This window comes from Schizophyllum commune (genome assembly GCF_000143185.2).
Source record: "Schizophyllum commune H4-8 unplaced genomic scaffold SCHCOscaffold_10, whole genome shotgun sequence".
Classification (NCBI taxonomy): Eukaryota; Fungi; Basidiomycota; class Agaricomycetes; order Agaricales; family Schizophyllaceae; genus Schizophyllum; species Schizophyllum commune.
Window position 1 is genome coordinate 997,798 of NW_026089547.1, and position 12,392 is coordinate 1,010,189.

At 58.3% G+C, this 12,392-nt stretch overlaps 5 protein-coding genes across 5 annotated transcripts; all 5 read left to right on the forward strand.

Annotated features, from left to right (window-relative positions):
- Window positions 1–299: 299 nt before the first annotated feature.
- Window positions 300–3,552, forward strand: SCHCODRAFT_02636849 (FAD/NAD(P)-binding domain-containing protein). The gene is made up of 7 exons (XM_050345937.1): window positions 300–768; window positions 821–957; window positions 1,018–1,607; window positions 1,748–1,950; window positions 2,070–2,156; window positions 2,283–2,602; window positions 2,657–3,552. Exons 1-7 carry the CDS (start codon window positions 708–710, stop codon window positions 3,458–3,460), a joined length of 2,202 nt encoding a protein of 733 aa, XP_050198511.1. The 5' UTR covers window positions 300–707; the 3' UTR covers window positions 3,461–3,552.
- A 527-nt stretch (window positions 3,553–4,079) lies between these two features.
- On the forward strand, window positions 4,080–7,462 carry SCHCODRAFT_02691830 (uncharacterized protein). Its single transcript, XM_003028938.3, has 7 exons — window positions 4,080–4,342; window positions 4,393–4,464; window positions 4,513–4,592; window positions 4,647–4,717; window positions 4,772–5,090; window positions 5,147–7,108; window positions 7,166–7,462. Exons 1-7 carry the CDS (start codon window positions 4,270–4,272, stop codon window positions 7,229–7,231), a joined length of 2,643 nt encoding a protein of 880 aa, XP_003028984.1. The 5' UTR covers window positions 4,080–4,269; the 3' UTR covers window positions 7,232–7,462.
- Window positions 7,463–7,616: 154 nt separating this feature from the next.
- Window positions 7,617–8,972, forward strand: SCHCODRAFT_01182771 (uncharacterized protein; the record flags this gene model as incomplete). Its single annotated transcript, XM_003028937.2, has 5 exons — window positions 7,617–7,837; window positions 7,891–8,116; window positions 8,167–8,509; window positions 8,572–8,852; window positions 8,875–8,972. Exons 1-5 carry the CDS (start codon window positions 7,649–7,651, stop codon window positions 8,970–8,972), a joined length of 1,137 nt encoding a protein of 378 aa, XP_003028983.1. The 5' UTR covers window positions 7,617–7,648.
- Window positions 8,973–10,069: 1,097 nt separating this feature from the next.
- Window positions 10,070–10,849, forward strand: SCHCODRAFT_02055931 (uncharacterized protein). Its single transcript, XM_050341637.1, has one exon. It carries the CDS (start codon window positions 10,249–10,251, stop codon window positions 10,666–10,668), a length of 420 nt encoding a protein of 139 aa, XP_050198512.1. The 5' UTR covers window positions 10,070–10,248; the 3' UTR covers window positions 10,669–10,849.
- A 284-nt stretch (window positions 10,850–11,133) lies between these two features.
- On the forward strand, window positions 11,134–12,234 carry SCHCODRAFT_02636859 (uncharacterized protein). Its single transcript, XM_050345938.1, has 3 exons — window positions 11,134–11,200; window positions 11,259–11,457; window positions 11,512–12,234. The coding sequence occupies exons 2-3, from the start codon at window positions 11,260–11,262 to the stop codon at window positions 11,881–11,883; spliced, it is 570 nt and encodes a 189-aa protein (XP_050198513.1). The 5' UTR covers window positions 11,134–11,200; window position 11,259; the 3' UTR covers window positions 11,884–12,234.
- Window positions 12,235–12,392: the final 158 nt, after the last annotated feature.

Sequence of the window (12,392 nt, forward strand, 5' to 3'; positions counted from 1 at the left end):
CACGGTCCGATCACCGATTTCCTTCCGTTCGGATTCTCCCGTTTCACTCGGTCACTGCCGTACATACGCTCGCTGCTCAGCGGTCGGTTTCCATCCGCGCCAAGTCCGTTCGTTGACTCTATCCTCCATGATGAAGCGTACGCGCACCCTCGGCGAGCGGCTAATATATTTCCGCTCTTTCTATCCCGAGAGCCTTCTTTCAGCCTGCGGTTACCTCAAGCAGCTTACGCCCTGGCAGTTCAAACGCACAATCAACGACTTGAATTAGAGCGTCCGGGGTAAGCGCGCGACGCTCGCGCCGTTCTCAGTCCCCCGACCCACCCTATGCCCGCTCTATCCATGGCTCGCCCTGTCCATCCTCCTTTACTCTAGCCCTTCGCTCGCCCTAATCCTGAATCGGGGATCATCCGTACTCCCTATTGCTGATGGAGCTGCCACAATCGAATCCCGCACCGGGTAGGATCCTCAGTACTCGCTGTCTGGCGAGGTACTCCCTTTCATCTCGCGCGCGCGGCCTTGCCCGCTCTCCTACTCCCCCCGATGTATGATACGATCTGGCCGCCGCCACTGCTTCGCGGCCCCCACCCGGTCCCACGCATGCATAGGGCGCCTTATAAGAGGGCACCGATGAGGGCGTTTGGCTCGACTTCATTCAATTGCTACTCCTCGTCTAGTACCGCCACCGCGTCATAATCTAAAGGTCTAACATGGCATCCGCTACGTCCGACGCTACCCAGGACACCTACGATGTCGCCATCATTGGCGCTGGCATGTTTTTTCCTGCTCATGAAATAGCTATGGCTTATCCTGCTTCCTTCAGGTCCCGCAGGTATCATGTCCGCGGTCGTTCTCGCCCGCATGGGCGTCAAGTTCTTCATTTGCGACTCGACCGATTACGCTAGCCATCAGTACGGCAGAGGCGACGCCATCCAGCCAAGAGTCATGGAGATCTGGCAGGTCCGAATTCACCGACTTTTCCATCTTATCTTATTTTCTCAATGACCCTCCCCCGCGCAGTCCCTCGGCCTCCCCTTCGAGCAGGCCGAGCACGTCGGCAAGAAGGTCTTCGGGCGTGCCTTCTGGGAACTGGGCGGCGACGCAGGCACCAGCACGCGCATCTCCACATCGCGCCTCTTTCCAACCGCCTACGACTACGACAAGAACTACGCGCTCCTTCTCCGCCAGGGCCTCGTCGAGCAGATCCTCCTGGACGACGCAAAGCGGCACAATCCGGGCCTCGAGGTGCAATGGAACACGGCATTTGTGGGGATGGAGAGGGGTAAGGATGGGGTTTATGATATCGAGCTGAAGAGTACGTTGGGCGAAGAGGTGACGCCGAATGGTGTGCCTACGCCACCAGTTACTCCTCCCGGCATCAAGGCTCTCGCCAATGGCACCGCTACCGCGAATAAACCCTCTTCCGCCGCTTCCTCTCCGTCCAAAATTCGCGCTAAATACGTCCTCGCCGCCGACGGTGCGCGCAGCGCTGTTCGACGGTGGGCGAAGCCTCTAGGCGCGGTCTTGCAAGGCGACCTGCACTCCATCACCTGGTGCGTGCTCGACGCGGTCGGTGTGCGTAGCAACCATCCAGACCTGGAGAAGATATGGTGAGTGAGATGTTTTTCGATTGTTTCTCACTCTTCCAAATAATATCCTATGGTCGACTACCACCGACCTGAACCACTACAACCGACCTTAACCACTACCACCGACCTCGACCACACCCGCTAATTCCCCTCCCACCCAGCATAAACCGCTCCCCGCGCGGCATCGTCCTCGTCATCCCCCGCGAGCCCATCAACGGCAAGCCCTCCTGCCGCTTCGACATCCAGATCGAGAACAAGAGCCGGGTGGAGGCGACGCAGGAGGACGCGGTGCGCATGATCAAGGCGATCTTCCACCCGTTTACGGTCGAGTGGGACGAGGTCAGCTGGTGGTCGTCGTATGATGGTGAGTGTTGGGGGAGGGGTATTGCTTTGAAGGGGGAGGGGTATTGCTTTGAAGGGTGATAGCTACCTTCTGAAGGATAAGGGGGGAATGGGCCTGATGGATGCTGACACGCCACACAGTCAGCCAGCGCCTCATCAACACATATAGCGTCAACGACAACTCGGTCTTCTTCATGGGGGACTGCTGTCACACGCATTCACCGCGAAGTGAGCGCCCGCTTTCACCTTTTCTTTTCCTCGTCGTCCACCTCTCTCCCAACATCTACAACTCATGTGCTTCCTTCGACAACTCATTGCTTCCTCCAAACCACCGATTGACCACACTCCCCCCAGCCGGCCTCGGCCTCAACACCGCGACCATGGAGGCCCACAACCTCTGCTGGAAGCTCGGTTATGTCGCCAAGGGCCTCGCGGACCCGGCGATCCTGGACACCTACGCGGGCGAGCGGTTCACGGTCGCGGAGAAGCTGATCCGCATCGACCGGACGTTGGTGGCGATGTACGCGGGGCTGGAGAGGGAGGGAGTGGCGGGGGCGGGGCAAGCCGCTGAGCAGAATGGTCAACATGAAGGGGAGGAGAAGGCAGATGGAGGGGAGGAGAAAGCAGCGGACTGGCTGCAGAGGCTGCACAAGTACCAGATGAGTTATGCGGCGGTGGGTGTCTCCTTTGTATGATATTCGAAGCGCAGAGCTCACGACAGCACTTAGTACCAAGCCGGCGCCTCCATCGCTTACCCGCCCTCCGCCCTCGCCCTGGGCGCCGACTCCAAATCCGACTTCGACGTCGGCCGGCCCGGCATCGCGGTTGGCGCGCGCCTCAAGCCCGCCTCCGCGACTCGCGTCTCCGACATGGTCGTCACCTCCATCATCCCCAAGTTCGACGGGCGCTTCACCATCTTCGTCCTCGCTGGCGACCTCGGAGTGGACGGCGCTGTCGACCGCCTCCTCGCCCTGGACGACTACATTTCCAGCACGGGCTCCATCTTCGCCAAATACTTGGGCGACGCCACCTGCGGCCCGCGCCCCGTCTGCGAACCGCTCTACCTCTCCACCGTCGACAAATCCTCTCCTATTCCTCCCGGCCGCAGGCTCTACACCCACGACTACACCACCGTGCCACAAATCACCGGCGCCTACCACGCCCCGCAACACAAGCTCTTCCGCGTCACCGTCGCCACCACCACCGACGCGACCCACCCCACCATCACCCAACGCCTGTACCCCAAGCTACACCCGACAACTGTTAGCGAGCGCCCGTCCCACCTGTTCGCTCCCCTCGGATTTTACTGCGATGATCGGGCGGCGCTGTCGCCGTATCGGGAGAGCTTCCCGGAGGCGGGCTCCGTGCTGGAGCATCCGCTGCATGAGAAGTGGGGCGTGGGGGCCGAGGGAGCGATTGTCGTGGGTAGGCCGGATGGGCATGTGGGGATGATTGCGAAGGGGTGTGGCATCGAGGCTTGGAAGGAGGTAGAGGCGTACTTTGCGGGATTTATGAAGAGTAAGGAGGCGTGAGGTTCGTCATTCCCCTGTAAAATGTAGAGCAACAGCGAGAGATATCACACATTTCCGACCTATCTATCAGAAGACTTGAATCTTTGCAAAACATATTCCCTGAAAGTTGAACTTTTGTTTGACCGTGCTTGCTTCGGAGGTTCCTGATTTGCTTCCGTGTGACGACGCGTCTTTTGTTCCTGTTCCGGACTCCCATTGTTCTACGTACTCCTTCTCCTCCTCCTCCATCGCGACTATGCCTGCTCTGATGCGCGCGACAGCCAGGAATGCTATCGTTCTCATCTGAACCCAATCCTCGCCTGATCTTGCAATGATCGGCGCCGCAGCCATGATCGTACACGCACCTACCTCACGCCAACCGTGCTACTTCCTTTCATATGATTGAATTGGTACTGTATCGTCTACACCACGAGTCTAATCGAAGGCTAGGCACATCTACTTCCTCCAAGCACGCATGACGCGCGATGAGTTCAACCCACTGCCCCGACTGACCCTGCAGTGTCACTCAGGATGCAATGGACAGCTCCCAATCCCACCCTCCCATCCCATGTAAGGTACCTTTCTTGCGCACAAACCTGGCGCACGCATCGTCACAATGACGGTCGCCTTTCGGATTTGCCTCCATTGTTCGCGAAGTGACTTTGTTCTGGCCGGCCACGTGCGTCGGGGCCGCAGACGTAATTTCATTGTGGCCCCGAGGCCCTGACTCTTTGCCAGAGCTCTTAACCACAGACCACCACCTTCCCTCTCCCCACATTACCTCTGCTACCTTATCTCTGTATAGTCGCTCACGCACTTCACGACACGTTATGGTTGCGACGAAGACATCGAAGGCCACCAAGGCCAAGGCGGCGCCTAAGGCGAAGTATACCTACCGCGAGCGTGCGTGGTGTGCTTGACGTCGTGGAGATGTGTGCTGACGGATCCCTCAGGCGTCCTAGATGCCTGCGCACACTTACAGCAGCACAAGAAGCGCATCCACATGGCCACGCTTAGGGCTGAAAGTGAGTGGCACGCCTTCACAGATGCACATGTCTTAACCTCGACTACAGTACACAGGGCCGCCGAAGAGAGGAACGACAAGATGGGACCACATGCTCATAGATACATCCACAAGGCGGTCGACGGCCTGGTGAGTCTCGTCATTGTCTAGCGATCAGTACTTGGTCTGACGCATTGACCTCAGGTCGACGAGGGCATGCTCGAGCGCCTACCCGAGCCAGCCACCATCTCAGTCACCCCCTCCGCCAAGAAAACGTGCGCTGTCCCTATACCCTGCTTCCATCCCTCACTAACCCTCCTCTTCTGCAGCTTCAAGAAGGCTCGCAAGTCCCTCAACCTCTCCTCCCCACCCTCTTCGCAAGCCGACCAGGAGATGTTCATCCGCCTCGTCTCGCACAGCCCGCACAAGCGCCGCCGGCAGTCCAACGTGCACTTTGATGGCGCCGCGGACGCCGATGTGGGCGAGAGCATCTCCGCACGCGTTAGCAAGCGTCCGCGTCGGTCCACCGGAGGCCCGCGCAAGTCTAGGGCTTCTGCCGCGGGTCCTTCTAGGGCTCCCCGCCGATCCATGGCCCAGCCAAGCGCGTCGCAAGGGCCGAAGCCGCTGTCCAGGATGACCAAGGCCGAGGTATGGTTCCATTCTTGCGTTAGGGTTCCATAACTTATACTGACGTCGTCGTCCAGCTACTTGCCAAGATCAAGGAACTTCAGGAGCGCCAACAAGCCCTACGCAGTGAATCTCCTCTCTCGGAGCTCTCGGACGATGAGGACAGCCAAGCAATTGAGGCGCGCCTGCGCGAGCAGACCCAGCACTATCGCGAGCGCATTGAAGAGCTTGAACAGCAGCTCGCACTTGGGTTCGCGAGTGCCGTGGGCGGTCCGAGTGGTGCCACATACGCCGACGACTCGATGGACATGGATGAGCAGCCAACTCAAGTGGAAGACGAAGTTCCCACCCGCCCCTCGACGCCCACGATCAACGCGCCTAGCATCTCCGAGCCGAACTCGCCTGAGCAGCCCATCGCTCACTCGCAGGCGCAGCCCATTCCACCCTCGCAGCCCGTCCCGCGCACGCAAGCACAGCGCCTGCTCGGCGTCACCCGCCCCGGCGCACCCATGGGCGTGACCCGCACACAGTCCGGCTCCTTCATCTCGCATCTATCGAAGCGCCCGACGCCTGCGCCCAGTGACTCGGGCGACGAGCACCGCGAGGATCTTGATATGACCTCTTTCGAGCAGGATGGCATACATTCGTACGAGCACGAGCAGGATTTCGGCTCTCACGAATACTCCCAGACGCAAGAAAGCCTCTTCGAGTCCACGCAGGGCGAGCGCCTCGCGCAGGAGAAGGTCGCCAGCCTCGAGCAGCAGCTCGCCGCGCTCAATCAGGATCTCGTCGACGTGCGCTGCGCCTCCGCTGCCGCAGAGCTCCGCATGCAGCGGAGCGCGCAGGCGCTGGAGGACAAGGTCGTCGCGCGGGAGCACACCATCACTGGCCTGGAGGCCGACGTCGCGAACGCGCAGCGTCAGGAGGCGGATTTGCAGGCCATGATCGCGGCGAAGGACCAGGAGATCACGCAGTTGCAGACTCAGCTGAGGCAGGCGAAGGCGGAGTACGAGGCGGCTGCCCAGCAGGAGCAGGCCCTTCGCAGCTCCGTCACGGAGCTGCAGCAAACCCTCGTCGCGCGCGATACTGTGGTCGCCGAGCAGACGGCGTTGATCAACGACTCCAGCGCGCGTTTGGCAGCAGCGAACTCTTCCAACGAAGTGTTGGCCCTGCAGCTCGCGGCCTCAGACGCCGAGCGCACGCGCCTGCTTGGCGAGCTCGAGGGCACGCTCGCCGGGAAGACCGAGGTGCAGCGCCAGTTCCGCGAGGAGGTGCAGGCTTTGCGCGTGGCCGCGGAGGAGACGGCAAAGGAGATGCGGGAGCTTGAGGAAGAGCGCGATGAGCTGCGTAACGAGCGCGAGCACCTGGAGGCGGTGTCGCAGTCGTTGGAGGAGGAAGTCAACGAGCTGAAGGACCAGCTAGAAGAGGAGCGCGTCCAGGCAGAGCTGCTGGGTGCGCAGCTCGCCGACCGCGATGCTCAGTTGGCTGCAAGGGCACGCGAGGCGGAGGAGCTACAGGACAAGATCAGTGCGTTTGCGAGCCAGGTCTCGTCGTTGGAGCAGCAGGTCTCCGCTTCGCATGCGAAGGTCGCAGAGCTCGAGAGTGCTCTAGCGACCTCACGCGAGGAGACCGCGGCCATGACCAAGGTGCGGGACGATGAAGCCGCCAAGGTCACCGACCTGCGCATCCGCCTCGACGTTTCGGAGAAGACTAACATCGAGCTCCGCTCCACCATCGCCGACCGCGACGCTCAGCTCGCCTCCGTCTCCGCCGATCTCGAGACGTCGCGCCAGCAGCACAAAGCAACCCGCGAAGAGCTCGCGACCTCCAACAAGCTTGCCGAGACGGAGCAAGCGCGCGCGGCGTCGCTGGCCGGTATGCTCGAGCAGACGAAGGCGGCCTTGCAGGCCGCGCAGGAGGAGGCGAACTTGTTGAAGGCGGCGAAAAAGCAAGACGAGGAGACGATTGCGCGGTTGAAGGGGAGCTTCGGCAAGTACAAGGTGCAGCAGGCACAGTGGCTGTCGGAGATGTCGATGGAGGTGAGTGCCTTGTGCTATAGCTTCTGACATTTTCAGTTGCTGACGATGCTTTGTTAGTTCGACGACGCCCACGCGTCTACCGTCTCTTTCGAGCAAAAGCAGCGTGTGGCGGAAGCGATCTGAGGTCCCGTGCTTGGACGATCTTTCTTTTTGAGTTATGTATAAGGTGTCTTATGGCCTACTTCTCAGTTTGAGTCACCATAATCTAGTAGTCTCTCAGCGTGGACCGGTTCCTGCCCTAGTATATAGTTTACGCATCCCGGGTTTTCCATCTTTACTCTGTATATGATGTATCTCTAGTATCATGTCTGGACATCTGTGTTATATCGCAAACTTTTCCCAGCTATATCTGACTGCTGAAGTCCAACGAGTGTGCAAGAAATGGGTGGCGCGGGTTTGCTTGCACCTATTTGCTCGTTGAACACGAGCTGTCACGTCACGTGCGCAATTAAGTAAATGTGTCACAGCTCACGCGTTCGTCTCTTATTTCCTGCAGTCATTAACAGCGCCTGAATCCCACCCCGCCGAGCGTTCTTCACGATGAACCCTGTCGAGATAGACTTGGAGGAGGTCGAGAATACCTGCCTGAATGTGCAAACGGCAAAGAAGGTCGAGGACTTCCACTCCCACAGGCGGTTCAACCCCAACTCGTCTGTCGACTTTCCCGCTGGGCCGAGCAGCGGTGAGCGAGATCCTGCTATCGTAGCGAAGGACTTGGAGTCGCATATGGTATGTACTCGTGATTTCTGCATACTTAATGAATGCGAACACGCCCTCGTCAGTCCTACCTACACAAACTCAAATATGTGTACCTCGAGCGACGAGCGAAGGATCAATATGCTAGGACGATAGTCAGTCCTAGCGACGAGACTGGGATAGTCAACGAGGAAGAGAACCAGAGACTACAACTGGAGAACGAGGAGAAGAAGGCGAAGCTGCGCGCTAGCAAAGCGCGTCTGAACGCGGTACATACGGCGATGAAGGAAAGGGCGCCTATTTTCCAGAAAGGTAATCAGGGCGCCTTCTCTCTGTTTGAGACCCCACTTACCGGCGCACAGAGTACGAGTTGTTGCAAGAGCGGACAAGACGTATGAAGACGCTGAAGGAGGACGTTCTCAACAAGCAGCTCGAGCTCCTGCGCCTACAGCAGACGAACCCGCCACCTCGCCTTACGGAAGCGGGCGCGCAGGCCAAGCTCGATGAGCAGACGGAGGAGATGCAGAATCTGATGGACGCTATAGAGAACGAGACTCATGAAGCAGAGGAGCAGAAGGAAGCTGCCAAAGCCGCCATGGCGGAGGCTGAGCGCTTGCGAGCGGAGCGAGTCCAGCTCGAGACCCAGGTCAAGCAGATGCATCCAGAAGGGCTGGATGAGCTGGCCATTGCGCGGCAATATCAGAGGTACGACACCGCGAGGAACGAATGTTTTCTCTCTATAAATGCTGATCCCTTCATTGTTGCAGCCTCACCACCAAACTCGACCTATATCGACAGATGGAGTCGCTTCAGTCGTCAACTGCAGCCTCCGAGAACGAGCTACGCCTTGTCTACGTCGTCGATACCACTCCGCATCAGATAAAGCTCGCCGTAACCCTCGTCTTCGTTCCCGCGCGTCAGCAACTTGCTTCTGTCGACGTAACCGCCACCGTACTACGACCCGGACCTAACGGCGTGGAAGAGGAGGAGATTGAGCTGGACTTTGGCGACGTTCTGGCAGCCAAAATAGATACCAACGACGTCCGTGGTGCGCTGAACGTCATCTTCAGCCACGTACGGTCTTTCGGAAAATAACCATCACGTTTCTCGTCGCCTACCGTCTCCTCTCTACACGTACATAATCATGCAACCTACTGGCCGGCGCTAATTTCTCGGAAAGCTTCGCTTCCACATCCCGCCCACTCTCATCATCGACTGCGATGCCTTGTCATGCGGTGAGTGGCTGATGCGTTGGCCTCCACTCTTAGCGCCTTCCGTCCTCTCCTCTGCGTACATTACTGCTGCGCAATCATCTATCCTCGTATTTCTGTCTACGGACGGCTCATTGGCGGAGGATAAAACGCCACCGTACATGTGAGTACTCTGTCGCATGTCCACCGGCTCCCGATTTTCCTCACACAAGTCTGTGGCAGCCCGATACCATAAGCGCGCATCGCTCGATCGAGCGTGTCTGTGTTGGGCACCCGCGCGCAAGGTCATGACAGCGTGCGAGACACTCCCTGCGCAGCAAGTAAATTGACTCTTTTCCTGCGCGACTTTGGATAGAAATTCCGTGAGTTCTTCCATCGTTTATTCTGCAAAGATGTGCAGATTTCTATACAAGGAAATACCATGCCGTGGGCTCTGTGCCCCTATCAAGCTTGTGGCGGTCACCGCGACGCACGCGCTTGAAGGCCTCCTAGGCTAGATGTGCCTCTTCCCTTGATGGTGGCCATGCTCTGGCTACGACGCGGGCATTTCTCATAACCCGATGCTCATCGATGCCTGCCGGTGCCTTCAGCTTATGACCGCACCGCAGCAAACGCTCGCAAGGCTGATGCCGTCGATGCTCCACCCGCGCAAGCAGGCTAATTCAGCCAAGCGACGCCGCCGCCACGCCGATAATCGGCACGTAGTAGGTCGCGACCAACAGCTGCTGTTTCTACCCAGCGGGGCCCACCGGGGATGTTCGTATCGATGATCTCCAGGCAAGCGCTGGGACGTAATTCTGGGCGAGGCCCGGTTAATGTACGGCGCGTTTTGCTATCTTCTGTCGCTGATGAATATTCTCATTTCCCTTCAGCATAGCAAGGTTTGCACCGCGGTCCACCCATGTCCCGTCGCAAAATGCATGGCCGTGTCAGTCCATTAAGAGCGCAATTGTGTTTCTTTGTATAACCGCAGCTGCGCCGGTGAGAACTAATACAACGCGGATGTTGCCACTGATTGTAAGCATAGGTAATTCTTTACCCACGAACTGTTCAAGTTGGGTTTGTTCGCCGTACGTTGTTGAGGATTGTCAGCCGACTTATCGGCGAAGGCCCGGTAATCGCCATTGAGCCTCGAGCGCATTCGGAGCGTGCTTGACGAATAACTCGAGGGTCTTTTGGCCTCGACGATTTTTGGTAAGCATCGCTTGATCGTCAGGGGATCTCGGCCACGCGATGGCGATCTGCCCATTGTTCAGTTCTGGTGCTGCTCAGGCTTCTTTCCACGTGAACGGTAGCACGCGGGCGGCATGGTGCAGCACCTCGTACCCACGATTGGCTCGCGTTTCGACCAGTGGGTATCCAGCGAGCGTGCTGACGTCGATGACCCTATTGTTGTTTAATCTGATCGTGGATGGGCGCCCCGCAAGTGGCCTTCGTCCGAAATCCGTCCGTTTGCAGGTAGGAACGTCAGGGATATGTATTCTTCCCAGCAGGCGCCGTGCCGTTCCCATTCTCAAGTTCCGCGACGAGACTTCGCCGTACGCGCCACCTCAGCACTCAGCAGCGGCTATGCAAACGCGTTCCCTAACTCAATCCCCGAAGGCTATCTTCCGCTCGGTTCCGATACCCACACCCCCATTCTATTGCCCATAGAAGGTACTTTCGGGACTGACAAACAAGGACAGAGACCCTATCGATCGACCATGTCTGCTCTGCGCTCTGGCCGGTCCGGCGATCTCACGCGCACCAAATGCGACGTACCTTGATTTCGCCGTCTTGGCCCCTCGCGTGGAAAGCGGATGGGACCATCCCGTCCCTTGACGATTGAGATGTGGAGATACAAGTGGACCATGCGTTACGCGCGTTGCCAGCCACTCATCGCATCACGGTCTTTTCAGCCGCAATCCCTCCCGGGGACTCCGGTATAAAAACAGGCAGTATGGCCATGACGGCATTAGTGCAAACCGTCCCCTCCCAGTAGCCTCTTCATCGACCCTTCCCCAAGTCTCGAACCCATGGCGTACCGCCTGCCGACTCCTCTGCCGTCCGTGGCCCGTCCCACCAGTGGCAAGCCTCGCCAAAGCACCCCGTGGCGTGGCGTTCTCTGCGTCACTGGCATGAGGGCCTCCGACAAGGATAGCAGCCAGGATCTGCACGTCAGTGCCGTCGAGACCGACGGAGACAGGTATGCATGCATTTGCGATGATTGCTTCCTGTGAGGACTGATGCACACACAAAAGCAGCATGGACCTCTGGCCATCTGAACTCTTCGTTCGCGTCCTGCACGGCCATCGCCTCCTGAGGGACGTCCAGGCCTATGTTAGGCGCTACACGCCCCCTCAGGTCACCTTCATGGCGGACAGGCTTGGGGATCCCAATGCCCAGGTTGTCAACCAGACGACCTTTCGCTCGTTGTCCCGCATCCTTTACGAGAATGAGATGGTAATCACGAAAATCGCATCTTCATCCCGCGCAACCAACTCACGACGACATTAGATAGCCATCGCCCCGTGGGGTGTCGACAGCCGACTACACGGGGCTGGCATAATAATCTTCCCTGCCGAGAACTCGAGCTCCCTCCTCGTCGCCGGACTTTTCCCCTACAATCCGTTCCCCGACTTCATCACGATGGCCATGCTCCCGATGCAGTCCCAGCAGTACTACCCGTCGATGTCATCGGTGCCTCTGCCCATGCAGCAATCGTCGATGGCCGCCGCATACCCGGGCTACTCAGGCGCCGTGGCGTCGAGCTCGTCTTCGCAGTACGCCGATCCGTCAGCTTCTTCGAGCCAGTGGCAGGGACAAGGGAACCCGATGTACTACCCCGACTACCGCGGCTCCTACTCCAGGTACCCGGACCAGTCCTAATTTCGCTCCGATCGCCGACCAATTTCCTGCCGAAGAATACGTATACCTTTCGCCCCCTCACGCAGCCGTGCTGTACCATAGATCTCCCCGCTTCACCTGTATCTGACCTGTAGCCTCAGCGCACCCACAGTTCCAGATGTATTATTATCGCCCCCTCGTTGTCTGCGTCTTCGTTCTCATGCTCATATACCAGTAGAGCCACGTACTCTCAGACTTTAGATACCTTCGCTTTGCTTCCTCTTCTGCTCCTTGTTTGCCTCCCCTCTCATTTTACTACGATAATCTCACGTAGACAGCGGTGCTGGTCACCGAGTGTTTGACCGAATGAATTCCTGTCTCTTCTGCTGAAAATTGGCTTGGCGCCTTTTATGGTCAATCTTGTCTCACGCGAAGACAGTTTCGCGGGCGTTGAGATGTGACGTCGATCCAACGTGTTGCGTAGAACGTGGTAGGATTGCCTCCGAACATCAAGATTCAAGATTGACCAGATGTGATCATGCTCAAGTCAT